The 26,532-nt window shown below is 53.0% G+C and overlaps 1 protein-coding gene across 3 annotated transcripts in view; it reads right to left on the bottom strand.

Moving 5' to 3' along the window:
- Nucleotides 1–26,532, bottom strand: part of B4GALNT3 (beta-1,4-N-acetyl-galactosaminyltransferase 3) — a 101,037-nt gene that overhangs the window by 4,165 nt on the left and 70,340 nt on the right. The window contains exons 2-18 of one of the 3 annotated variants that reach the window (XM_030805010.1): nt 22,210–22,313; nt 21,206–21,283; nt 14,422–14,517; nt 13,890–13,980; nt 13,393–13,493; nt 12,476–12,543; nt 10,761–10,839; nt 10,566–10,632; nt 8,951–9,094; nt 7,787–7,896; nt 6,654–6,754; nt 6,309–6,370; nt 4,857–5,658; nt 2,304–2,620; nt 1,415–1,568; nt 1,088–1,160; nt 518–671 (exon numbers count right to left, since the gene is read on the bottom strand). In XM_030805010.1, coding sequence (XP_030660870.1) covers nt 518–671; nt 1,088–1,160; nt 1,415–1,568; nt 2,304–2,620; nt 4,857–5,658; nt 6,309–6,370; nt 6,654–6,754; nt 7,787–7,896; nt 8,951–9,094; nt 10,566–10,632; nt 10,761–10,839; nt 12,476–12,543; nt 13,393–13,493; nt 13,890–13,980; nt 14,422–14,517; nt 21,206–21,283; nt 22,210–22,313 — 2,601 coding nt within the window. Of the gene's footprint in view, nt 1–517; nt 672–1,087; nt 1,161–1,414; nt 1,569–2,303; nt 2,624–4,856; nt 5,659–6,308; nt 6,371–6,653; nt 6,755–7,786; nt 7,897–8,950; nt 9,095–10,565; nt 10,633–10,760; nt 10,840–12,475; nt 12,544–13,392; nt 13,494–13,889; nt 13,981–14,421; nt 14,518–21,205; nt 21,284–22,209; nt 22,314–26,532 lie in introns of those variants that run through there. The other 2 variants (XM_030805009.1, XR_004028356.1) reach the window with 2 other exon arrangements.

A 26,532-nucleotide genomic window follows, 5' to 3' on the forward strand; every position in this document is an offset into this window, starting at 1 on the left:
GAGGCTGAAAACTGTCTTAGCTGAACGAGTACTTTGCCTGTTTTGGAGGAAAGCCCCCTAACTAAGGTTCAGGGCTCAGCAGTGCTACCAGGCTGTGCCCACGGGCTGCCGACAGCCCTACAAATGGATCGGACCGCAGCAGCCACTGAAGACGCAGCTGTGTGTCAGTTTACGTGTCCGTTTCCCTTCCCACAGGCAGGGAGCCTACCTTTCCATCTTTGAATCCCCACAGGGCAGAGCATCTGGCACACAGCAGTGCTTAGTAAGTGTGTGATGAATGAATGAAGGAGAAGACGGGGCAGGAGGTGTGCACTGCTGCACCTGCTGCTGTGGCTGTCAGCTCAGCCCAAGGGGACCTTGTCTGGTGAGCTTTCCAGGGGAGTGAAGGCCACAGGAGCACAGGGTGGGGCAGGGGAGGAGGATGCTCATGCTCACAGATATGACTGTTTCCAGCTCTGGAGTTAAGAGCCAAGATCAGAGAAGTCTTTCCTCCCTCCCCAGTCTAAGCAGGGCTCACCCTCAGGCCACTGGGGGGTGGCCCCACAGTGCAGCCTCATCACCATGGGGGCAAAGGCCATCTTTCCCTCCACACAGTGCTTCCGAATGGCATCGATGACTCCAGCTGGGAAGTGGATGTGGAGGTCACAGAGGAAGATGATGCTGTGCGGGTCCTGGGGACAGATGTGGGCAGGGTCAGCAGACCCTGCAGACCAGAGCTAGGAAGGCAGGTTGCCGTCTAGGAGCCTCGGAGTCTTCCCTATTGAAGTGATTCACAAACTCCCACAAAACCAGCTGCTGGGCAGAGTTCCACAGTGCTGAACATCGGAGCACAGTTCTTAACCATCAGAGTGAATTCTGACTCCTCCCCACTCTTTATGGGCTCCAAGGATCCTGGACAACTGGGCAAATGCTCCACTGTGATTTGCTGATTCCACCCTAGCACTGGCCTGCAGCACAGCAGAGAGGACCTCCTGTGTCCTCATTCCCATCCTCCCTGAGGGGCTCACCACCTCATACACCCCAAATGTCTCTCTACCTCTTAACCAGCCTTGAATTCCATCTCGCAAGCCCCATCCGGGCCCTTTACCTTCACGAGGTCTATGCCAGCCTGAAGTCCAGCTGAGCGTTCAAAGTTTCCACTTAGCTTCACGTACTGGTAGCTGCAGGAAGGGGAGAGAGGGCTGAGTATCAGGACCCAGCTCTGGTGGTCCCCTGGAGGAAGTTGGCAGGCATAGAAGAGAGATGATGTGTGCTCCTGGGATGGGATTACGGGCAGGTGAGCCCTCTGGGAAAAGTTGGAGACTAGGAAACGGGAAGGCTGGGCAGGACTCCTGGCTCTACCCTGGACCCAGCAGCCCTAGGACTTTAGGACGGACGTGGCCCATGCCACCCCCTGGCTGGTGGTCCCCCTCACCTCCGCAGCTTGGACCTCTTCAGCGCCATCTCAACATCCATGTCCTCGCTGCTGTAGTCAGTGATGACGATGTTGAAGTGTGGGTCGCCGGTGACCTGGAACAGGTTTTCCATGTCTTTGATGAATTGCTGTACCCAGCGTGCCTGGTTCTTCACTGCCCCAGGGGGTCAGGCAGGAGAAAGGAACACAGACAAGGCAAAGATGATGAGCGCCTCCACTCCCAGCTCCCACATGAGTCAGGAGTGCCCATCAGACCTCGGCTGAGGAGACGGCGCAACTCTGCAAAACCACTGGCAATGCAGCACAGAGACATGAGGCAGAGGGAGTGCTCACCCGTTGAGGGGACCTCTGCATCCTGCTCCCATATTCCCTCCCCCCAGGCAGGGAGCCCACGAGAAGGCCTTGGCTGGGGCTCATCGTCAGTAGCCCTGCCACGCTCTACTAGTGAAACCCTGTTATCTGCCCTCTTAGTATCGTTGTCCTATCCCCATCGTCCTATCTCCATTGTTACACTTCTGCCTGTTGTGTGTTCCTCCTTCTCATATAAAACCCTGCTAATCACTTCATTAAGTACCCTCCCTGTCTTACTTCCCCAGACCAATGATCATCCCCAGTGTTGGCAACCCCAGTTACCACACCCAACCCTGAAACCTAGTTATGAAAGAAAGGGCACTGGCCTATGAGGCGGTGTTTGGTTTCAGCACCAACATTTACTGGCCACATAACCTTAAACCAGTGACTTTCCTTTTGTGACCCTCAATTTCCTCAACTGTAAGGTGGTCTTTCTCAGAAGTGCTTCTGGGGTCAAATCAGTGAAAGCAGATGTGGGCGCTCCTGACAGTGTTAGGAGCCCTCCCCTGGGAATGCCGAGGCTCGGCTTGAGGCTCACCAGGCACGACGAAGTGGACCACGGCTCGGTGATTCCAGGAGAAACCCTGCGGCCAGCACAGCTTGGGTTCTTGGGCCCGGGTATTCAGGACCTGTCTGCGACGGCTGTGTGGGTCCCAGACCAGGCCTTGAAGGTTCCGGGCCTCGGCCTCCTCCCCACCAGCTGGATCGATGCCCTGCCAGCCTCGCGTAGACACATACTCCGAGAGCCGCACCACGCGCTGGCCTTGTTCCAACAGCTCAAGCTCCAAGAGGTAGCGACCCCCACGCAGCTGGTCCTGACGCTTTTCCACGTTCACAATGCGCTGTAGCTGGTACCTGCTATGGCAGAAAGTGTGGGGAGGTTGAGTAGTTCCTTTCCACACTGGGAGGGTAACATGGTGTGTTAGAAGCCTGCAAGGCTAGTTGTCGGGAGACCCTGGTTTTTGTCCTAGCTTTGCCACTGGCTGGCTGTAGGGCCTCAGGCAAGATTCGCAATCTCTCTAGGGTTCGCTGCCTCCGTCTTTAAAAACGTACCTAGAGCTGTGATGATCCTGAAGGTCTTTTACAGCTCCAAGATTCTAAGTCCATGAGCTGAATAAGAGGCTCACACTGAAGAGGTTCCCTGAGAAACTGACCCTCGATAAAAATGGTCAAATCAACAATCCATAAGACAAAATGAGTTATAAGATAGATGTCAATTGGTTGGCTCAAAATCATTAGTCACTAGAGAAATAACAATCAAAACCACAGTGTGATACCATTTCACACTCACCAGGATGGCTATTTAAAACAAAACACAATGCCAGGCGCAGTGGCTCATGCCTGTAATCCCAGCACTTTGGGAGGCCGAGGTGGGTGGATCACAAGGTCAGGAGATCAAGATCAGCCTGGCTAACACGGTGAAACCTCGTCTCTACTAAAAATACAAAAATTAGCCGGGCATGGTGGTGGGCGCCTGTAGTCCCAGCTACTCGGGAGGCTGAGGCAGGAGAATGGTGTGAACCCGGGAGGCGGAGCTTGCAGTGAGCCAAGATCGTGCCACTGCACTCCAGCCTGGGCGACACAGCAAGATTCCATCTCAAAAAAAAAAAAAAATTAGAATTAAAATAAAAAATAAATAAAACAAAACACAATGAAATGAAAAGTAACAAGTGTTGATAAGGATGTCGAAAAATTGGAATCTTCATACAATGCTGATGGGAATGTGAAATGATGCAGTTGATTCAAAAAGCAGAGTGGCAGTTCCTCAACATGCAAAACAGAATTACCATATAACCCAGAAGTTCTACTCCTAGATATATACCCAAGACAACTGAAGGTATGTTCACATAAAAGCTTGTGCATGAATATTCATTGCAGCATCTTATTTGTAATAGTCAAAAAGTAGAAACAACCCACATGTCCTTCAACGGATGAATGGAAAAATGTGGTATAGCCACGCAATAGAAGATTACTCAGCAATATCGAGGAATGAAGTATTTAATAGATTCTACAACACGAATGAAACTTGTGCTAAGTGAACATTCTGCAAAAAGCCCAATATAAAGGCCACACATTACATGGTTCCATTTGTATAAAATGTCCGGAATAGGAAAATCCACAGAGCTAGAAAGGAAAGTAGTTATTGCCAGATACTACTGGGGGTAGGAGGAGGAATGGGAAGTAACCACTAACACACATGGTTTCTTTTTTTTATTTTGAGACAGAGTCTCACTCTGTCGCCCAGGCTGGAGTGCAATGGTGCGATCTCAGCTCACTACAACCTCCATCTCCCGGGTTCAAGTGATTCTCCTGCTTCAGCCTCCCAAGTAGCTGGGGATACAGGTGCGTGCCATCAAGCCCAGCTAGTTTTTGGATTTTTAGTAGAGATGGGGTTTCACTATGTTGGTCAAGCTGATCTCAAACTCCTGACCTCAAGTGATCCACCTACCTCGGTCTCCCAAAGTGCTGGGATTAGAGGCGTGAACCACTGTGCCTGGCCAGTATAATTTCTTTCAAAGGTGATGAAAATGTTCTGGAATTTGACAATGGTGATGCTTGCACAATACTGTAAATATACCCTTAAAACCACGGAAAGGTACACCCGAAAATGGGAATTTTAATGTTATATAAATTTTATCGTAAAAAATGTTGGTTGAATGAATGGATGAATGAATGAAAACACAGAGAACTCCAGTCATGCATCATGCCCTAGCCCTTCCAGCCCACATGCGGGGTTTTAATTTGTATTTTTTAGCCTCTGTTTTGCCTGTTTGTCTATTTACCAGCTCTTTCCTTGGAGGAGGGGACGTCATCTACCAAGTCCTTCCAGCCCTCGACACACGTCCTGGGCCAGGCACCCAGGGATTTCAGAACCTTGCCTAATGGTGGGACAAAGACCTGCCTGGTCAAGATCCTCTCCAGGGACAGGGGCCCTGGGCACTTGTCCTTCCCAGGAACCTGAGGTGGGGGCGAAGTTCCAGCTCTTTCTGCAGCAGGGGGAACCCACTACCAGCCCCCAGGCCCCTGCCTTCCAGGCCAGCTGGCTGCCATGCGCCCCAGTCCCTGGCCCCAGGAGAGCCCTTTACCTTACCCCCGGCTCCTCTGGTTGAGCTTCTTCAAGAAGACCCGCGTGACCTCAAGAGCTTCCTGCTCTGGAAGCAGCAGGTTGCCAGATGTGTTACAGCTCAGGTCAATCCAGTCGGTCCTCAGGGCTTGGAAGTCGAGATTCTGGGCACTGAAGGTCTGGTCCCAGTTTACGACCGGGTCAAACATAGGCACGTACTCGAACACCTCACTCATATCCTCTTCCTCTTCCTCTTCTTCCCCCTCTTCCTCTCCCTCTACTTGTCCTTCCTGGCCTGCGGCCGCCACCACTTCCTCCTCCCCATGCCAGCCCCCCCCGGGGGCCTGAGGCCGCATCCTGTCGCCCCGTCTCTGCTCTGCGATGTACGACTCCACCTGGTTCAGCCACTGAGACTGCTCTAGAGTCCTCTGGGGGCTGTCGCCAGCGGGCCTGGGCCTGGGCCCCCTGATCTGAGGCAGGTTCTTCGCAGGGTGCCCAGGAGGCCGCTTGTCAGAATGAGGTGAATCTTGGCTGGGCTCAGGGCTGGGTTTTTGCTTCCTCTTCTCTGGCTGCTGCACCGGAATGTGGCTGGTCCTCCCTAGGAAGGACGCTGTGGAGTTCCGCTTGGAGAAGGGGGCCAGCAGGCCCTCCCGAGGCCGAGCCAGGAGTCTCCGCAGGCTTCGGAGGCGGTAGTCAGTGACATCTTGCTCCAGGGTGGAGGCAGGTGTCTGTCTTCCCTCGAGCATCCTGGCATTCTGGTCGTTGGAGGCAGGGGTCTCCTCTGCCACTTCCCCATACTGGGACTCTTCTAGGTTTTCCTCAGAACCTGCTGTTAATAACAACCATTCCTCATGTCAGGAGTTTCTAACAAGACGCACAAGACAGAGGATGATCATATGTGTGACGCACCATGGGGCTCCAGACTGGGGTTGAATCCAGGTTCTGTCACTTACTGTGTGACCCTGGGCAAGGTACTCAACCTCAATTAACCCCAGTTTCTTCATCTGCATAAAGGGAATAATACTGCATCTCCCATGGGTTTGTGAAGACTGAGTGAGATACACAGCATCCCATGCCCAGCAGGTGCATAGCACCTGAGGGACCCAGCAGATGGTCCCAGCCATGCCCTAATCCCCCAAGAAAGGCCCCAGAAGATAGTGCTTCTCTAAACCAGAACCTCCCAAATGGTGCGCCAGGGACAGCGAGCCCCTCCAGCAGTCCAAGTAACCTGCCCGGGGCTCTCACTCTCCTCCAGCTGACCCCAGCATGCTACTAAAAATAGTGTCATTTTCCACATGTGCCTGGATACAGAAAAGGCAGGAGTCATGCTCTCCACTCCCTTGGGTATGAAGGGAGAGGTCATTTGATCTGGATCTTGAGCTCCTCGGGGCGGGGCTGGCATGGTCCGAACTTCCCCTGGAAACAGACCATAGTCGCCCCTCTCAGTCTGACCTGGAAGCCTCAGCTGTCACTCTGTACCTGGCTGCTCCGGCCCCTGCTTCTCAGGCTGGTCAATCTTGATGTACTCCTGAAAGCTGAACCTGCAGGAGGAAGGGAGGTGCGTCGGCACCCGGTGCCCTGCGGGCTCAGCCCTGGCTCTGCTGGAAGTCTCAGCCGGAGTCTGATGTTTGCCCCAGACTAGAGTGGAGGAAGGAGGCTGGGTGAGCGGGGTGTGTGTGTGTGTGTGTGTGTGTTACTCAGGAAGAGCAAGAGCAGACTCCTTGGGCTGGGACGCCACCATGGCCACCCTGGGCCAGGCAGCTCTCCTGGCTCCTGCAGAGCCTCCTGCAAGGCCACCTTCTTGCCCCACTCAGTGTCTCTCACCTGTCTTGGTAGTAGGCGTTTTCCTGGTAGAAACATTTATTGTGGGTCTCCATGTGGCTCAGGCGGGTATAGTCATTGGGGTAAACAAAAGACAGATGAACCTGGAAGTGGAAAAATCAGCAGCAGGAGTAAGAGAGTGAGATCTTGGTAAGACATCAGCCAGCCAGGGTTAAGCCTGCCCCTGGCTGGGATCACATAGGGCTGTAGGGACCCGCCCTTGACAGGGAGAGAAGGGTTGCTTTGAGCGCTGAATGAAACATGTGGTGATGCAGATGGGGCTCTCATTCCCCTTGTTATGCCAGTGATCCCGGGCTCTATGGACCAAATGCAACCCCTGGGTCAAGCCCCTGGTCCACATCTTCCCTCCTGAACCAGCTCCCGTCCCTCAGCTTCAGCCAAAACCATTCCTTCCTCCCTCTGCTACCTGATCCTCTCCTGAAACCTCTGACCCTTTAGCTGCAACCTCCCACAGCCCTAGAACAACCCCTCTTCCTATTTACTTCACTACTTCCTTTGCCCCCCTTAAACATAGCTCGTGGTCACCACCACCAAAGAACTTCTCAATTACACCCCAGCCATTCTCTGACCTGGTGATGCCTCCTGACCTTCCTTCTGCCCTCTAGCTCTTCCTTAGAATCACCTCTAGATCTGGATGGACAGGAGAGTGGCCACGCTGCCTGTCTGGCTTCCACATGGGTTCTGGGTTCTGGGCTCTTCAAAGCTAACGTCCCCCCCATAGTTCTTGTTCCCCCAGTGCCTGGTCTCTGGGTTTCTTAAGTCCTGCTGGCTCACTAGCTGGCGGGACTGACCAGGCAGGGTAGGGTTGTGTGGCCCTTGGAGCAGGGAGCTTAAGAAGCCTCAGCTAGGCCACCTGATACCATCACAGGGCTGAGTTGGGGTGTGGGGGGACCCTGAGGCAGAGCACCCACGTGCAGGCTCTGCTGGACAGTCTATTCAGGGCAGTTCATCTGGGAGTGCAAGTTCTTCCCAGCCTAGGGACCCGTGAGGCCGTCCTGTCTGCTGTGATGGGACGTTGGGAAGGTGGGAAAGTCAGCATCACCACCTCCCATCCCAGTCACGGGCAGCAATCCCTCTGCCAGCCCTGCTCTCCACGACCCAGGCCCAAGACTTACAAACCGGAGTCCCTGGTAGCGCTGTAGAGGAAGCCCGTCCACCAGGTAGCTGGGTTTGTAGGGACAGTCAGGCAGGATGTGGCGGAGATGCGACTTGGGGATCAGAGGCACTGAGGACAGTGGAGGAGGAGGAATGAGGGTGAGGGTGGGTCCTGAAACAGGGGCTGAAGTCCTCTGCCCTGAGTAGGGCCCTTTCTGTATTCGCAGGTGGCAGCTGTGTTCTACACTTGATCTTAGCCAAAAGGCCGAGAAGCGATGGCAGCTGTGTTCTGTCGATGTCTCTGGCTGAGGCTGCCAGCCGGAGGCTGCCCCATGCACCTGGGGCAGGGCCATTTGAGGAGCACCCTGGCAGCAGAGGACTCCGCACACAGCCCCTGGTACAAGGCACCGTTTGATTTTAGAGTCACTGTGCAGGGATAGCCTCAACAAGGTCTAGAAACTTCTAAGAGGCCAGAAAGGCTCCTCCCTCGTGCAGCACTGATAACTGGATTTCCTACCATGGGCTGAACGTCCCCTTAGCGTCAGTTGTCATTTTTTTGAGACGGGTGAGGAGTAAAGAAATTTTGTCTTTTTTTTTTTTTTTTTTGAGACAGGATCTCACTCTGTCGCCCAGGCCGGAATGCAGTGGTTCAATCACAGCTCACTGCAGCCTCAACCTCCTGGGCTCAAGTGATTCTCCCGCCTCGGCATCCCAAAGTGTCAGGATTACAGGGATGAGCCACTATGCCTGGCCATCTTTGCTATCTTTTAAAATTTAAACACTCCCAAGAGGAATAATGCATTAAGACTCTAACACTGTGGTGTCAACATATTTCTCTCCTTGGATGACAAGAGTTGGAATGCAGTAAGAGGCAGGGATGTGTGAGATTGGGAAGGCATGTGTGGGGGACTTCTGGGTTCTAACTCTATTTCTTGTCGTGGGTGGTGGTTCCACAAACGTTCGCTCTGTAATGATATGCAGAATTGTAAAGTTACATGTAAATATTTTTATACTTATTTACATACTCTCTTTTCTGTATGCATGCTCTATTTTATAAGGAAAATAAAAGGTTTTACAGCGTTTGGGAGACTGTGACAGGTCTCTCAAGCCTTCTCCACCATCAGCAGTGGACCTGGCAGTGCAGTGTCCCCAGAAAGGATGCCAAGCGCTGGCTGAGGCCTTACCTCGATAGAGGGTGTCCCGGGGGTCAGGCCGAAGCATGTCAGCGGGCGGCTGCTCATCCCAGGGAAGCGCGCTGGAGGAGCCCACGTGGCTGGCTGCTGTCTGTGGGATGTGGCCCACCTCATCCATCTGTAGGGATGTCTCATCTGGGTGCAGGGAGGAGAGAACAGCAGGAGGCTGTGCGGCCTGGAACGCAGCAGCCCACTGCCCTTGAAGGGGAGGGAAGAGACGTAGACGGGGCTCCTGACTCCAGGGCCACCGTGTAGGATGTGTGCAGCCCCCACTCCCTCTGGCCCCCGCCATAGCAGTGGCTTCACGATTCATCTGCCTTCGGCCCCCTCTGCCAGCCCCATGGCTGACCCACATGACTGCATTGCGTACTTGGAAAAACACACCTCTTTCTCAAAATGTGTTACTGCGGACTGCTAGAAATTTGGCATTATGTATGCCTAATTTATTGAACACTTGCAGAGCACTTAACAATAAGCCAGGCCCTGCTCTAAGAATATCCCAAATATTAACCCATCTAATCTCCAAAAGCACCACTTGCCTTCTGTTCTACTATCATTCCTAGCTTACAGATGAGGAACTTTGGCATAGAGAATCTAAGTCATTTGCCCAACATCATACAACGGATGGGTGGCCAAGCTGAGTTTGAAGCCAGGTGATCTAGTTTCAGCATCCAGGTTAAAGCAGCCACAGAGAAGGGGGGTGGGGGGCTGGCTGCCTCCTTGCTCTCTGTCTCCTGGGTTCATACATCTGTCTACACCTGCCACGGAGGCCTATGGACGGCATGTTTTTCAGTGGGGCCTGTGGATGGGAGTCTCACTGAGGAAGTGATATGAAATGGAAAATGCCATTGAAGAAAGAGGTCACTTCCTGCACACTGAAGGCAGGTGAAAAGGTTTCCTCTGCCCTGGCCACGGCTTTGAAAGAACCATGGTTACCTTATCTGGAAAATAGGGGATTGGACCCGCTCAGAGGTTTTTTTTTTTTTTTTGTCTTGTTTTGTTTTGCTTTTGAGGCAGGGTCTTGCTCTGTTGCCCAGGCTGGAGTGCAGTGATCCAGTCACAGCTCACTGCAGCTTCAGCTTCAAACTCCTAGGCTCAGGCGATCCTTCCCAGTAGCTGTGACTACAGGCATGTGCCACCACACCCAGTTAATTTTTTAATTTTTTGTAGAGATGAGGTCTCGCTATGTGGCCTGGGCTGGTCTCGAACTCCTGGGCTCAAGCGATCCTCCTACCTCGGCCTCCCAAAGTGCTGGAATTACAGGTGTGAGCCACTGCACCCAGCCTCAGATTTTTTAAATCTGGTGTGAGCCTCACAGTCTCTGGACTCCCTTGAAGTTGTATTCAAAATGTTGTGTGTGGGTGGGTAGACAAGGGCGTTTTTCTGAGGCAAGGGCTCAGAGAGCTTCTAGCAGGTTCTCAAAGGGGTCACTGACCCTGGGGAGTTAAGGACTCCTGGTCACAAGGTCCCACTCTTGTTCTGGTCTGGACCCCTTCATACCCAAGCATCGTGAGCTTCCTTCCTCCTCTCCTCCCCTGCCAAATCCCCCGGGGAAGGCTGGCCCCACCTGGCCTCCATCTCCAGGGCAGGGCCAGAGCCTACTCACTTGTGAAGAGGGACAGGGAGAGGGAGTCAATGATGGTGAACCTGGCTCCGGGGTTGTTCCGTCGCCACTGGAAGAGGAGAGAGAGGGTAGATGCAGAAGGCGGGAGGTAGCTGGATTTCCAACAGGGGTCAAGGGACAAGGGGAGATGAGTGCCAGGAACTGAGCTGGGAAAGGTGGGAGCAGCAGGAAACTCACCGCAACTTCCACATGGTCGGTGCCCTCCTCATTCTGCTTGTGCAGCACCTCGAAGTAGTATCTGTGGGAGGCTGACAGGCTGGCGGGAGAGAGGGCAGGCAAGCAGAGCGGCGTCTCCATGGGCCTAGGGTCGCCGCTCTGTCCCAGCCCCTTCCAGCACCTGACACTCCCTCATCCCTTCTCCTTGCTCTTAGAATGCCAGGAGTTAACTGCCTAGGTTCGAGCCCCCACTCCATCACTTGCTAACAGTGTGAGCTGTTTTCTCTTGGTGAGATGGGCACAATCAGAGTACCTACTCCACAGGACGATCGGAAGAACCCAAAGGACAGTCACAGAAGCCGTTAGAGCTCAGAGACTGTGGCAGATACTGTGGTTTTTTTTTTTTTTCTTTTTTTTTTGAGACGGAGTCTTGCTGTCACCCAGGCTGGAGTGCAGTGGCGCGATCTCGGCTCACTGCAGGCTCCGTCTTCTGGGGTTCACGCCATTCTCCTGCCTCAGCCTCCCGCATAGCTGGGATTACAAGCGCCCGCCACCTCGCCCGGCTAATTTTTTGTATTTTTTTTTAGTAGAGACGGGGTTTCACCGTGTTAGCCAGGATGGTCTCGATCTCCTGACCTCGTGATCCACCTGCCTCGGCCTTCCAAAGTGCTGGGATTACAGGCGTGAGCCACCGCGCCCGGCCATGGCAAACACTGTTCTAAAGGCTTTCTATATGTGGCCTCATGTAATCCTTGTTCGTAGAGGAGAACACAGAGGCACACAAGGCTTGGGTAGTTTGCCAGAGCGATGAGGGGTGGAGGTGGGATTCCGCCGGCAGACTTGCCCCAGGGGCCATGTACTAGCTGCTCTGCGGAGCTCTACACGGCAGCTGGCACGCGAGTGCGCTTTGCAAGCAAGATTGTCTCCTTAAAATGTTTAAATTTATTGTTATTGATACGTAATCCTTGTGCGTATTCATGGGGTGCACACGGTCTTTTGTTGCATGCATAGGATGAGTAAGGATCAAGCCAGGGGATTTAGGATCCCATCACCCACCTCGAGTACTTGACATTCTATGTTTTGGGAATATTCCAAATCCTTTTCTCTAGTTGTTTGAAAATACACAATGCATTGTTGTTACTATAGTCACCCTATCGTGCTGTCGCGCATTAGAACGTATTCCTTCCACCTAGCTGTGTCTGCACCCCACCTCTCCTCACCCCCAACCACGTCCCTCCCAGCATTAGCCACATCCAGCAACGCGTGCTCTTCCCGCCTGCGTGAGCGCGTGCGGGCCACCAGGTGGCGCTCTGAGGCCGCGCTACGCTCCGCCCCCCGCAAGGGAACGGGATTCCTCTCCCCAGACGACAAGGGACCTCGGCGAGGAGCCCCTGCAGCCCGGGTCCGGGGTCCAGGCTGTTGCAGGTGTGGAGAAACGGGGGAGGGCAAGGACCGGGAGGAAGGAGACCTGTTTTCCAGTCCCGAGTGTCACCAAATAGCTGCGTGACCTGCAATAAGTCACAGCCTTCTGGGCCTCAGTTTCCCCATCTGTGAAATGAGGACGGATGGGCCCGTGGTTTCTGAGCCAAAGACCCGGTTGCCTAGATTGTGTGGGTGCCGGACACGCGGAACGTCTGGCGTCGGCAGCTGGGCTCGGACAGGGGCACAGCCCGGCTCCGCCCAGACCTGGGCTCAGCGTGGAGGTGCTCGCGGCGCCTGTCCTGACCCTGACTCACCTCACTGGCTTGGAAATTTGGCTCCGAAATTTCCCAAACTCTCCCGGGGCGGTCCACTCCCTTCCAGTCTAGAGGTGTGGAGGAGAGAAGAGGAGGGAAGGCGGGAGGCGGAGAAAACAGGAAGCACGCGAGGCGGTGAGTGGAGACCAGGAATGAGCGGAAAGGAGAGAAGTGAGAGAAAAACGGAGGAAGACAGGAGGGATGGAGAGGAGAGCGGTAGGAGAGAAAACAGAAAAGGGCGGAGCAGAGTGAGCGCCGCCCACGCAGGAGGCAGCCCGCCTTGCGAGGAGCCCGGGGCAGCCGAGGGCCTGCAGTGCGAGTCAGCACCCGGCCAAGGCCAGAGGGCCCCAAAGGCGCTGCGCTGGGTGTCCCACAGCCGGATCGCGGTGCTCCTTCCCCAGCCTCAGACTCGCTCCCCACTCCTCCCCGGTGCACACTCTCTGCCCCACTCCTCCCTACTCATTACTCCCCAACCTCCCTTTTTCCACTCCGCCTCCTCTCCCCTCCCCGCTCCCCCTCTTCCCTACACCCCCCTCCCTTCTCACTCCTCCCTTTCTCACTCTCCCCTCCTCTTCCCTCCTCCCCACTCCTTCCCACTTTTCCCTCCTCCTCACTCCCCACTTTCCCACAACTCCCCACCCTAACTCCCAACTCTCCCCACTCTTCACTCCTCCCCACCTACTCCTCCCCACTCCTCCCCACTCCTCGCTCTCCACTCCTCTCACCTCCCCACTCCTCACTCCTCCCCATCCTCAGTTTATCCCTTTGTAGAGGGTTAGGGGTGAGGGAGACTTCTTTTCCACCCCTTCTTCCCCGCTGTCACACCAGAGATGCAAACAGTAATGAGCAGCGGCTGGCGGACTCAATGAACAGGCTCCAGGAGCAGATGGGAGGGCCTGGGGCTGAGCTGGCCCTACCTTGCCCACACTGGCCAGCAGCTGGAGGCCTGAGACCTGGTCATCGAGGCTCAGCCAGAACTCCGCGTTGTCATCTGCAGCAATGGCAAACTGGATTTTCCCTGGGCAGCGGGGAGAGTTTCCCGATGAGGGCAAGGAGGGCATCAGCATAAAAAACTGCAGGCTTTTGTGAGTGTCTTAGCGATTAAATTCCCTTTGGGGCTTGATGCTGTGGCTTCACTTTCTGTAAAGGGGGGCTTTCTACATCCTGGGAGACAGTGTGAAGATGGAAAAGACTTATACAGAGAGATGAGCTGGTTCCAGGCTGCAAACCAGGGAGCGAAGCAGCAGCCTGTGCGAGTTGGACAAGACCGCAATGTGACTCAATTTCCCCCTCTTCCTGAGGGTGGACTAACAGGAAGTTAGTCCAGTCTACCTATAACTTCATCTTATGTTCTTTGGGTCCCATGGAGAACTCTAGAGCAGGAAGAAGGATGGGGTTTTGGGGCTGGCCTCACCATCAGTAAAGGGGTGCAGGTAGCCAAAGATGCGGAGGCCATAGTTGGTCCATTTAGGGGACACGGCCAGCTTCCTCAGGGTTGTGCGAATCTATGCCAAGAAAGGGGAAGGAAACAGTTACCCAGAAGAGGGAAGAGGAAACTGGTCCTCCCAGGATTGGCGGGAAGACCAGGAGGGGACTATGACAGGAGGCACCCGAGCTGTGGCTTGGTGAGTGCAGTGCAGGCTCAATTTCAGCTCCCATTTGCCTCTTTGTCCAGGAGACCTTGTACAGTGCACAACCAGCACAACTGTACATGGTGGCCCTGGGTACACCATATTGTGAGCCTGAAACTGAAATGATGCAGGGGATGAAATTGAAAGAATCCCTAGGAAGGAAACAAGGGAACTATTATGGGCAGACAAAGAGAGAGCTCAAGAGATAAAGGAGAAAATATGGACCAGAAAAGCAGCAAGGCAAGATGAGAGGCAGAAGTGGGCAGAGGAGGCAGGTGTGGAGGGAGGTGGGCAAGGCAGCCCTCAGGCACTCACATGGGGGTACAGTGGGAAATGCAGGTTCCTCCTCAGCTGCTGGATGGAGCTGCCGCACCAATCCTCAAACACATGCAGGTTGGCATGGCCCCGGAACTGCAGGGCGGAGGCACAAGTGGTGAGTGAGCGTGAGCACCCCATGCCCGCCCCAGCTCCTCGGCTCCGGGAGCATGAGCACCCCATGCCCGCCCCAGCTCCTCAGCTCCGGGAGCATGAGCACCCCATGCCCGCCCCAGCTCCTCGGCTCCGGGAGCATGAGCACCCCATGCCCGCCCCAGCTCCTCGGCTCCGGGAGCGTGAGCACCCCATGCCCGCCCCAGCTCCTCAGCTCCAGGAGGCTGGGCAGAACGGGGCTGGTGCTCCTCTCACTGTGCTGGTCTGGCCCACTCTATCCCATTCCAAGCCCAGCACCCAGCACTTCTTTCAGGAACCTCGTGCTGATGTTCACCCCATGGCCTGGCCTTGAGGACAAGGTCTGCTCTGGCCATGCACACACACACACATACTTTCCCTGGTCCTCCCATGCAGGAAGGGGGCTGGTTTTCATTCCCCAGGCAAGGGGGGCAATGGTCATGACAGAATAGCCGAGAGGACAGGGAGCTGGGAGGAGCCGGCTGGGGTTTCAGGAAAGACTTGCTCTCCTCCCCTCCCCGTCCCTGTTCCTGAGGAGAGGAAAGCACCACAGCTGCCTGCCTGTGAAACCTCCTCCAGCCAGTGGTCTCCACGCTTCTGGCTCCCCTTGGGAAGCAGCTGGGAGGCACTGCAGGAGTGAGCTGGGGCCCATCTGGGCTTCCCAGCGTCTCGGTCTCCCACAGCTCTCTGAGGCCTCCTAGACTCATTCAGAGCAAGCCACTCCTGGGACAGCCTCGGGGCAGTGCCAGTCGGGTCGGAACCCCTCTCTCCTCTGCAGGACTGGGCTTGTAGGCCCTGAGCAGAGGGCTCCCTTCCCCAGAAAGGGGTAAGGCAGGAACCAGCATTCTGAGTGGGTGGCAGGGCTGGAAATTTGAGAGGAGAGGGGAAGCATGGGGACTTTGTGCCAATCATCCTGACAGTGGGCCTCGGATCACCCCATGTCCTCCCCTCCCCCAGGGCTTCTGTCCAGGTTGTGGGAGGTGGGGCCTGATGACTCCCTACCAGCAGCCTGCCCTGGCCTCCCTGCCATGCCCACCAGATAGCAAAATCTGGGCTGCCCTTAGGAGCTCTGAGAGGACACCCACATAAAAAGAAGTGGCACAAGTTCTGCAAGAGATCTGTAGGAGGGAGGATGGGCAGGCGGGGAGAGGAGTGGGGCAGGGGTAACTCCTCAACAGGAGTGCCCGAGGTCCCAGGTGTGGCTGGTGGGGTGGGCGCAGCCTCTGGGGAACACTGCCTCAACGCTGGATGCAGAAGGACACAGGAGAGCCTGTCTCTCCCCGCCCTGCAGCAATGTGGCGCTAACGGGGCACACTGGCCTGGTCAATGCCAGGAATGTGGGCCTTGGGAAGCAGCCGTCACTCACAGAAAGAGAAGTAGGGGACTGGAACGGATGGAAGAGGGAATGTGGGCTGGGAAGGTGGGTGGCGGGTTAAGGCTTCAAGGAAGGAAAGAATGGGGACATTGTGCTACTTCGGGGGAAAATCCTCAAGTCCGGTTTATAAGACTCAGCTGTCTCCTCCAAAGGCTTCTTTCTGCCCCCTCCCTAGGAGATACAGATCCCAGGAGGGAGGGCAGTGGGGGAGGGCATGCCACCAGAGAAGCCTGTTGTGTTCAGCCTGGAGGCCAGAGGCCACGGGGGACTGGGCAGGGAGAGGAGGGGCGAGGGAGGCACTGGCTGGCCGCTCCTGCCTCACCCTCAGGGCCTTTCTTGCCTGAGCAACGGGTCATCAGATGCCGCAGGCAGCCCCAGGCAGACAGGCTGGGAGTGCGGGAAGAGCAGCTACCTGCGCTAAGCCCAGGCCCTTCCGCAGCAGTAGGCTAGCCCTCAAACCATGCTTCACCCACTCTCAGGCTGTAGGTGGGGGTCTCTGAGGGGCCAGAGGGCACCCTCTTCCTCCCTGGGCCTGGGATGAGAACCACCCCATCCCCCAAGGATTTGTGTCCCTCTGAGTTTTGGAGACTTTGTATCTGGCAGGGAGGTGGGACTCCAGCACACCAGCCCTGCCCTCTGCCCACTCGCTCCATTGTCCAGCAGTGACTAAGGCCTCGGGAGGGGCACTGGTCACTCCAAGAGCCAGAGCATGTCTATGGCCAATGATGGTTTTGAAACTTCCAAAGTCAGCAGTGCTGGAGAAGTTATCTGTTGGAACCCTCTCATTTTAAGGGTGAGGACATTGAAGCTCAGAGAGGTAAAACGACTCCCCAAGGACACGCAGCAAGTAACCTTGGGAGAGGGGAGGGCATCGTGCAGGGGTGTGGGTCACACAGGAATATCCACTGGGCCGCAGCAGAGCCTCCAGCTGGATCTCAGCTTCTAAAGCTCGGATCTGACCAAGTCACCCTGCTGCTTAAAACCTCCAAAGCTTCCCAGAAGGCTTCAGAACACAGCCTCACCCAGCATACGGAGTCTGACCTACCTTTTCCAGCCTCACCTCACACCACTCCCTGCCATACACCTTTGCTCCACCCACACCAAACCCCTGTCTTTGCCAAAATCGTCTTGCTGTTTCCCTTCTCCATGCTTTTACAAATGCGATTTCCTGATTAGAAGGCCCATTCATTTCTTCCTTACGTGGCAAACTCCTGCTCATCCTTCAAAGCTCTTCTCAAATAGTTCTCTCGGAGGCCTTCTATGACGTCCCCAGACAGAGGGAACAGCTCCCTCCCCTGTGTTCCCTGCACATCCTAATTATTTAAATGAACAAATGCTTGGAGGAGCTAAGCCCAGAACAGTATCTCCCTCCATTCTATAAGCACTGAGTGTCTGCACCGTACCCCTTAAAGATGAAAGAGAGGTTGGTCCTCAAAGGAGGCAGACATGTAAACAAAAGGGTGTCACCTGCGCCAGGGGCTCTGGCAGAGGTATGAGGTTCAGAGGGGCACGAAGGCAGGTGCTGTCACTCTCCTCCAGGAGCACTCGGAAGCCCATCGCAGGACGTGAGCGCTGACTGGCCCTCTGCTTCTGCTATACTCTCTGCTACTCAACCAGAGTCAAACTCGCAACACAAAGCATACCTGGCTAGTGGTTCAGTTTTAACTCATGGGGCAGTGGGGCCTCCCCCGGAGGAACACAGCAGGGTGATCAGGTCACCGGTTCCTACTCACCAGGAACTCCTATGTCCTGTTCAGAGTTTCAAGGTACTCGATCTATTTTATTTTATTTTATTTTATTTTTAAGGTCAGGGTCTCACTCCGTTGCCCAGGCTGGAGTGCAGTGGCACAATCATGGTTCTCTGCAGCCTCAAACTCCTGGCCTCAAGCAATCCTTTTTCCTTAGCTGCCCAAGTAGCTGTAACTACAGGTACATGGCACTACACCTGGCTCATTTTTGTATTTAGTAGAAATGGGGTCTCCCTATGTTGTCCAGGGTGGTCTCAAACTCCTGGCCTCAAGTGATCCTCTCGTCTTGGCCTCCCAAAGTGCTGGGGTTACAGGTGTGAGCCACCACACCCAGCCTTGAATTGTACACTTTAAACGGGTGAAGTGTATGGTATGTGAATTACAGTTCAATAAAGCTGTTTTGTTTTGTTTTGTTTTAAAGGAAAGGCTGAGAACAGGAAGGACTCTGTGTCACAGCTCTGTCCACAAAAGAGAGACACTGCCTTCTCAAAGCCTGTGTGAACAACCCACGAGAACTCTGATCTCACTTGCTTTGATCTGACTTTGTACTCACCAAATTTCTTTCTTGTAACTATTTTGGGTTTGGGGAGTGGCCTGGCTAGCAGACATGGCATTTTGGTGAATGGAGCAGTGTATTTACCAATACATGAACAGATGGGCACTGGGGTTTATTCATGAGTGTCTTGTGATCAGTGTCAGTGTGAACAAGTTTTGAAACAGTCACTCCGTGAAGCCCAGGCCCCTAGTCATCCAGTCTGATCAGTCAGCCCCTGGTGTACCACGTAAAACGTCTGAGGCTGCTGAGTCTCCAGAGTGACTTCTGGCCTCAGAGACCCTGGGCTGCCAGCCAAAGCCCGGGGCAGGGAAACAGTGAAAGAGGACGCCATTGTCATCTTTCTCATCTCCTGCCCTTGCTACCTTTACAGCAGGGCCCTGCAGTAACTCTGTGACCCTGAGCTGACCTCTCTGAGCCATTATCTGGAAGAGGGATAACAGAACAACCTGACAGCTCCTGGACAGTAGTAGATGCTCAATAAATGACCTGTATTATTCACCTGCTGGCCAAGGACAGGCAAGGGGATGGGAACAGAAGTCCTCAGAATGTGGAGAGACCGCAGGGCTGGGCTGGAAGCCAGCTGGCACCGTGATGCAGCTGTGTGACTGCTGTGTGGTCTGGCCTCTCCAGGACCTCCCTTCCTTGTTCTCCTCATTGATAAAATAAGAGGATTGGATCAGTGAACCCCTGAACATCCATGAAGACTGTAATGAAGATTTTGTAAGCTATTTTTAATATTCAAAAATGGAAATCAGTCATTTACCACCAAAAGGCCATACACGCTTATTAAAATAGCCAATATTTTTTGTTTTGTTTTGTTTTTTGAGATGGGGGTCCTCTCTGTCACTCAGGCTGGAGTGCAGTGGCACGATCTCAGCTCACTGAAGCCTTAACTGCCTACACTCAAGCAATCAGCCCCCCAAGTAGCTGGGACCACAGGCGTGCATAACCATGGCTAGCTATTTTTTTATTATTATTTGTAGAGACAAGGTCTCACCATGTTGCCCAGGCTGGTCTGGAATTCCTGGGCTCAAGCAATCCTCCCACCTCGGCTTCCCAAAGTTCTAGGATTCCAGGCTTGAGCCACCAAGCCCAGCCCAAATTTTGATCACTATTTACTATTTGTTCACTGTTTTTGTTTCATTATATGTTTATACATATGTCCTTGATTGGCAAAAACAAGTGGATAAATTATTAATAAATGCAGAATGTTATGGCGCTATAAGCTTTCAAAATAATTGGTTTATTAAGAAAAAGGATCCAAGCTATCCTTAAAGGAGTGAAGGCTGGATCACCAGACCAAATGATCTGTAAAGCAAGTTCTTTTCAAAGTGCTATCTCCAGGTAGGGAGGGGCATAATTACCTGGTGATGTCATCTAGTGCAGGTGTGCCGGCATTGTAATCCATCCTCTCCCAGGGCTTTAAAAGGAGGTAGTTTCAGTGTGGATAACTAACGTCACATTCAGTACAATACTGCCTCCTTCACTCCTGCACCAGAGCAAGTGGGTGGATTGGAAATAAAACCCCCAGGCTGAAGAGCTCAATCTATGATAGGGATGGATGGAGACAATGAGCTAGCCAGCACCACCCAGCCAAGAAAAGTAATCTGTGTCTGCAGGGCCTCGAGACTAAAGACCCTGGGTTCTAAACAAGTCGTAAAATAGGAAACTCACATTTTCATCCCCAAAGCACCGTGCTACTCGGAAATCTTGGCGTAAGGATTTATTTACTCAAGGTAATCTTGTGTATGTTAATCAACTTCCTTGAGCCTCAGTTTCTCCACCAAAAGAAAAAGAATCTGGGGCCAAGATGGTGGCTCACGCCTGTAATCTCAGCACTTTGGGAGGCCAAGGCAGGAGGATTGCTTGAGGCCAGGAGTTTGAGGTCAGCCTCGGCAATATAGTGAGACCCTGTCTCTACAAAATTTTTTTTAAAAATTAGCCAGGCAACGGTGGTGCGCCCCTGTAGTCCTAGCTACTCAGCAGTTCAAGCTGCAGTGAACTATGATTGTGTCACTGCACTCCAGCCTGGGAAACAGGGCAAGACCCTGTCTCTAAAAAACAAAAAGGCAAAAGAAGAAACACAATCCATCAAAGCCTGTAAAAATGAAAGGTATTATGAGGGTTCTGATAACTTTTATTCACATTTAACTGCTTCCTGTAAGTTTTCTAAAGCAGAGTTTCCCAATGCATGTTCCTTACAGCATTTCTATGAAACCTCGAGCGCTAGTTTCATAGAGTATAACAGGCATTTCATGGAAAAAAGCAATTCAGTTTGCGGCATGCTGAGCTACACCAAGTTAAACAGATGGCTGCAGAACTTCTCATACTCTTTCATCTGCTAATGTACATTTCCAGGAAGGCAAAGTAGTATATCATAGTTTTAAAAGCTTATTTAACAATGGACTCTTTTCTTCCTGGAGTATCTTGTGGGATTTAAGATAGTGGCCCAAGAAAGACAGTTTGAGATGCTTATCTTTAAGACTGGGGATTGGCATGGCCATGAAAGTCTTGTAGCTTTCCTGAGCCTTGTTTTTCCACCTATAAAATGAGGATAATGATACTATGCCACAGGATCGCAAAGCTGAGATGACATGATCCACAAAGCCTGCCGCACGGTAGGCCTTGGGCAAATGTGATTGTTCCTTCTCTAAAGAGAAATTGAATCGACCTGGAACGCTCGGAGTGAAAAATTTTCATGAAACCACTAAGCTGGGTGTAGTGATGCCCACCTGTAATCCCAGCTAGTCAGGAGGCTGAAGCTGGAGGATCGCTTGAGCCCAGAAGTTTGAGACTAGCCTGGCCGACATAGTGAGACCCCTTCTCTAAAAACAACAACAAAAAACTAACTAAATAAATAATTTAAAAATTTTTTAAATTCACTAGTAGAAAGTTTTCTGTGATCTCTGGAATTATCCATAAAAATTATTTTTTAGCTCTCTCAAAGAGCAGGTACAGTAGAAAGTCCCTTACCTCTGAGAGCCAGGGGACAGGCTTGTTCCACTTCAAGTAGCTGCTGTTACTGCTCCCACCTTGGTCAATGTCATGGTCCTAGGGGAAGAATGAAGAATGAACTTGGTAGGAATATTACGATGAGAAGCTATGGGCAGGACAGGGGGCACGGTGCCTGCTCCCAGGAGGCGTCGGCTCAGAGCACGCTGCCATCTGTCATTCACACTGTGTCCCTGGGAATCCATCTCCATAGTTTCATCAGTGCATGCTCCTCAGGTTCCTTCACTTTTCTGAATTTTCTGTCTTCCCCATATGGGAAAACAGTTTACCCTCATTAGGTCAGGACCTCTTGAGGGCAGGGACCTCGGCTCCCTCTTCCTCCTTATCCCCCAGGTCTCTAGATTTGGGTTCCAACAAGTGGGGACACCCCCAAACCCTATCATGCAGGTCCACAGGTTCAGTTTGGCTCTGGTCCAGCTCTGGGATCCATGTCTGTTCTAGGCTCAGCCTTGGAGCTCCTGAATGAATTAGACCCCAGCTTCTCTAATCTGCCTCCTTAGGGACCATTGGTTCAAGAAACACTACAGGGAAATGCTCCACTACAAGTCTGTACTCCCAGCTACGGGCAGGGAGGGGTGTCCATCCACCTCGTCACCTCTGATCTCAGCAGCAAGCACAGCACAGCCCAGCCCTCACCCTAGTGAGAGGCACCACATGCCATTGGTGATGGAGGTCACAGGCCGGAGTGGTTCTGGCAGTGGTTCTAGGGGACAAGGGCAGACACCAGAAAACCAGGCCCAGTGGCAGCCCCAGTAAAAGTTTCCTTTCACTGGCTTTGAGGAGGCTGGATGGACATCTCTATGGCTCAGCTAGGAGGTCCTGAGGCCAGACTAGGATTCTGGAGGCTGTTTATCCTCTGCCTCTCCTCCCAGAGTAGCAGAGGTTACCCTTAAGGCAACTGGGCAGAGCACCTGAGGACCTTTGTTAAGGCATCAGCAGGGACAATGGACTGGCTGGTCACCTACCTGGAGGCTCAGCCTCTGGGGATGGTAGAACTGGAGGTGTGGATCCACAGCTGGAATGTTCCTGCTGGCCAGAGCCTTGGCCAGTTCTCTCCAGCTGCCGTACCCTGTGGAAGGGGAAGAGAGAAGCCCTCCGGTCAGCGTAATCTGGAAACCTCATACACCTAAAAGATTTGGGAGGTTAATGGAGGGAACCGTCTTCCCTTCTCACCTCTCTTCAGAGGGTGGGTGGGAAGAGGGCTGGGCTGGGGGCAGGAGATAGCTGCGGATTGGCCAAGGTCCACAGGGCAGAGAGAGGAGATGAGCTTACATCCCATCAGCAGTCACCGCCTTCCAGTAACCAGAGAAGGAGCCAGTCCAGGTGAGCATAGACCACGGGCCTCCCACTACCAGCTCGTTCTCCCCCTGCTGGAGGCCAGTTTATCCCAAGAGCTGCTGTGGAGAGATGGTCGGGACAGGCAGTACATTCTTCCCTTCCTGTTCAGTCCCTGTGCCCTGAGCCCAGGGAACAGCAGGGGCTTACTAATGGGTGGGGACCCCCTACCATTGATCACTGGGTTGCTGGATGGAGCCAGAGCTGAGAGAGGCAGGAAAGAGTGGGCCTGCGATGTGGTGTCTGTCAAACAAATGTATAAACCACTGGAGATACAAGATTAGAGGCCCTGCTATTACTGGAGTCACTGGGAGGCTCCATGTGGCTGATGCTGTCTGTACTCTGAAGGCTCTGGACCAGGTCGGCTTACACACACCTGGGAAGGCAAAAAGCCAAACCATGGCGAGAGGGAGGGAGGGAACAGGAAACTGCAGGGTGCACGCGCATTCACAAGTCAGGAGGCAAGGGGCTGCACGAGGGTGAGGGCCGGGGAGAATCAGTCCGCCACTGCTGACACTCCCGAGGGCTGGGACTCCCATCTCAAACGAAATTGCTGAGCTTTGAATAAGTGGAACCAAACCACTGTTAGTCACAAACCAGAACCATAGACCACTGAAAGCTAAAGAGGCTTTCCAGATCATCTCGTCCTCACTTCAAGTGAGAAAAATGGGACCCAGACTGGTCAAATGGCTGATGAAGACTCACTTAGCCAGTAGTGGCAAGGCTAAGACTAGGAGCCCCGTGTGCAACGGATTTCCACTGAGCCTCCCCTTTCCCTCCAACAGCTTCACCATGATGCCCCCAGGATGCTGTGGTGGGCACTGCTTGGAAGGAATTAGCCTGACAGTTCCCGACCCCTGGGAGCCAAGAGTCGACAGTAGGCAGAAGTGTCACAGCAACCCATATGTGAGCACCAGCAGAGACACAGACAGCCACGCAGACACAGAACACAGAGCACCACCCACGAATAAGGGCTTCACCAAAGGTGGCCACCCACGCTATGCACGAGTGCTTCTGTAACAGGCCTGGGGAGGGGGTGGGATCAGGGGCTGCACGCTGGCATGCAGGTGTGGGGTGAGAATGCTTTTCTTACATGATTATGCTTTGTGTGGGCCCTTTTGTGCTTACTGAGTGTCCCACAGGCGTGATTTCATCCAAACCTTCTAAGAATCTCCTGAGAGGCCAGCTCCATTACCCCATTTTACAGATGCAGAAAGCGCTCAGAGTTTAAAGTCACAGAGCTGGTTGATCCGCAGCCAGGATTAGAACAGAGAGCTCCCCTGTCTCACAGGCCCAGGTTTTCTCATTCTGCCCACATTTTCTCCTGCAGACACCTTCTGGCATAGACTTTGAGGAGTGCCGGCGCAGAGGCCTCAGCAGGGGATCTGTCTGTGGGTTTCTGCAGACGTTAACCCTCCACTCATGTTATGGTTGCAGGAGTCCCTGCAGCTTTATCCCTCTGCCATCAAGGTCTCTCCTGTTTCCAGGCTGGCCCAGCTGGCAGGAAGAGGTCTGGCGAGTTCAGGGCAGGGGTGTGTTCTGGGGAAGCAGGATGCTGGGGCCACTGAAGTGATGTGAAAATATGAGGAGTGAGCAAGAAAGAGAAAGAATGCTCCCAGACTATACCCTCCATTTCTGGATGAGCTCAGGGGAAAACTGCTTGTTCATCTGCTAATCCCAACCCAAACACATGATCTAAAGCAAGAGCTCATCCCTTCCCAGCCCCGAGGATCTGCTGGCTAGCAGTTGTGGGTTCAGGCGTGCCTAGGTGACACGAGTTACACTGTGGGGAGGGGGAGGACGGGCCCTGCCTTGCTCCTGCATCTGAATGACTGGGTCATCTTCACTCTTATGACTAAAAACTTCTTACTCAAGAGAAGCTTGTGGGGAAATACCCAGGAAATGCTGCCTGCCCCATCAGTGGGAGTTACAGTGCGTCTCAGGTGCACATTCATTCTCCAAGATGGTCTTCAGCTCAGCCAAAGTCCTTGACGTTGGGAGTCACACCAAGGGGAGATGACTTACCCTCACAACGAACTAGCATTACGGGTCTTCAGCTGCCCTTGTCCTGGCATCTGCTGGGAAGTGACAAGGACTCTCTCCTTGACGAAACCTTAGATGCTCCTCTGAGCACTCTTTTTTACAAGACCTCATCCTTGGGCCCTGTCCTGGGCCTACCTAGTCCAGTTTTCAGCAAGAATTCTGCTAGGTCAGTTTAGCAGAACCCGCCAGCCCCTGACATCTGACCAAGCTTCTCATCTCCCACCCTTGCCTTTAGCAAGAGTCCCATTAGGCCAGTTCAGCAAGAATCCCTCCATTCTTGATGTCTCAGTCGTTTTCCAACCACTGACCCCTCAACTCTGCTGGTTGGCTATAAATCCCCAGTCATCACTGCTGTATTCAGAGTTGAGCTCAGTTCTGTCCTGAAGCCTCTCTCCGGTGTTGCAGCAGTACTCAATAAAATCCATCTTCACGACCTGTAACTAGTGTGCAGTTCTGTTTCTCTTTAACAGAAGGTAAGAGGCAGCTCTCTCAGTGACCAAAGACAAATCCATTTAGGGAGGTGAGTGGATTACAAGTAGGAAATTCAGTGAAGTTAAACCCAGTCAGGTCTTGCCCCTGGGTAACAGGTGAGTCTAGGTGGCTGTGAGATACATCAAACTTGGGATAGTCAACAGCCCAACCCTCACGGATTTAAGGAGTAGGAAAATTCCTTTGCAGGCCTCATGATAGAGTAGGAAGACAAATAAGCCTTCTGAGTCAGAAAGATCTAATCGTGGCCTGGCGTGGTGGCTCATGCCTGGAATCCCAGCACTTTGGAGGCCAAGGCAGCAGGATCACTTGAGCCCAGGAGTTTGAGACTAGCAACATATGGGCAACATAACAAGACCCCCCCTTTTTTTTAAAACAAAAATCATAAAAAATAAACATCTAATTGTATATCTACCACTTATAAACTGTGACTGCTTGAACAATTTAACTTCTTTGGCCCTGGTTTCTTCATCTGAATGGTGGAAATAAAAACACCTGCCCCACAGGGACTGCTGTGAAGATTAAATTATGTGGGCCAGACCTAGTGCGGTATCTTAGTACCCAATAAATGTTTTCTTCCTAAAAATTTCTGAGTTTGAGGTTTTGGATTTGGGATTTGGAAGATATGAGTTTCAACTCCTTTAAAAAATACTCAGTATCTCTCTGACTCTTTTCTCTCTATGCTTCTTTTTTTATTTTTCTTTTTTTTTTAAGAGACAGGATGACCCAGGCTGGAATGCAGTGGTACAGTCATAGCTTACTGAAGCCTCGACCTCCTAAGCTCAAGCAATCCTCCCATCTTAGCCTCCTGAGTAGCTAGGACTACAGGTGCATGCCACCATAGTTGGTTAATTAAAAAAAAAATTTGGGCCGGGCGCGGTGGCTCACGCTTGTAATCCCAGCACTTTGGGAGGCCGAGGCAGGTGGATCACGAGGTCGGGAGATCGAGACCACGGTGAAACCCTGTCTCTACTAAAAATACAAAAAAATTAGCCGGGCGTGGTGGCGGGAGCCTGTAGTCCCAGCTACTCAGGAGGCTGAGGCAGGAGAATGGCGTGAACCCGGGAGGCGGAGCTTGCAGTGAGCCGAGATTGCGCCGCTGCACTCCAGCCTGGGCGACGGGGCCAGACTCCGTCTCAAAAAAAAAAAAATTTTAGAGATGGAGTCTTTCTATGTTGTCCAGGTTGGTCTTGAACTCCTGGGATCAAGTGATTCTCCCACTTCAGCCTCCCAAAGTGCTGGGATTACAGATGTGAGCCACCGTGCTCAGCCTTCTCCATGTTATTGACCAGAGTAGTAAGCAGTGGGCCAGCAGTGGCAGCATATGGCAAAAGGTAACACCCCCTCTTTGTTTCACAGTGTTGCTCTTTGCCCCCCACCCTCCCGCATCCCCCATAACTATTCACTAAGCACCTCAGGTG

This window comes from Nomascus leucogenys, chromosome 23, assembly GCF_006542625.1.
Source record: "Nomascus leucogenys isolate Asia chromosome 23, Asia_NLE_v1, whole genome shotgun sequence".
Lineage (NCBI taxonomy): Eukaryota > Metazoa > Chordata > Mammalia > Primates > Hylobatidae > Nomascus > Nomascus leucogenys.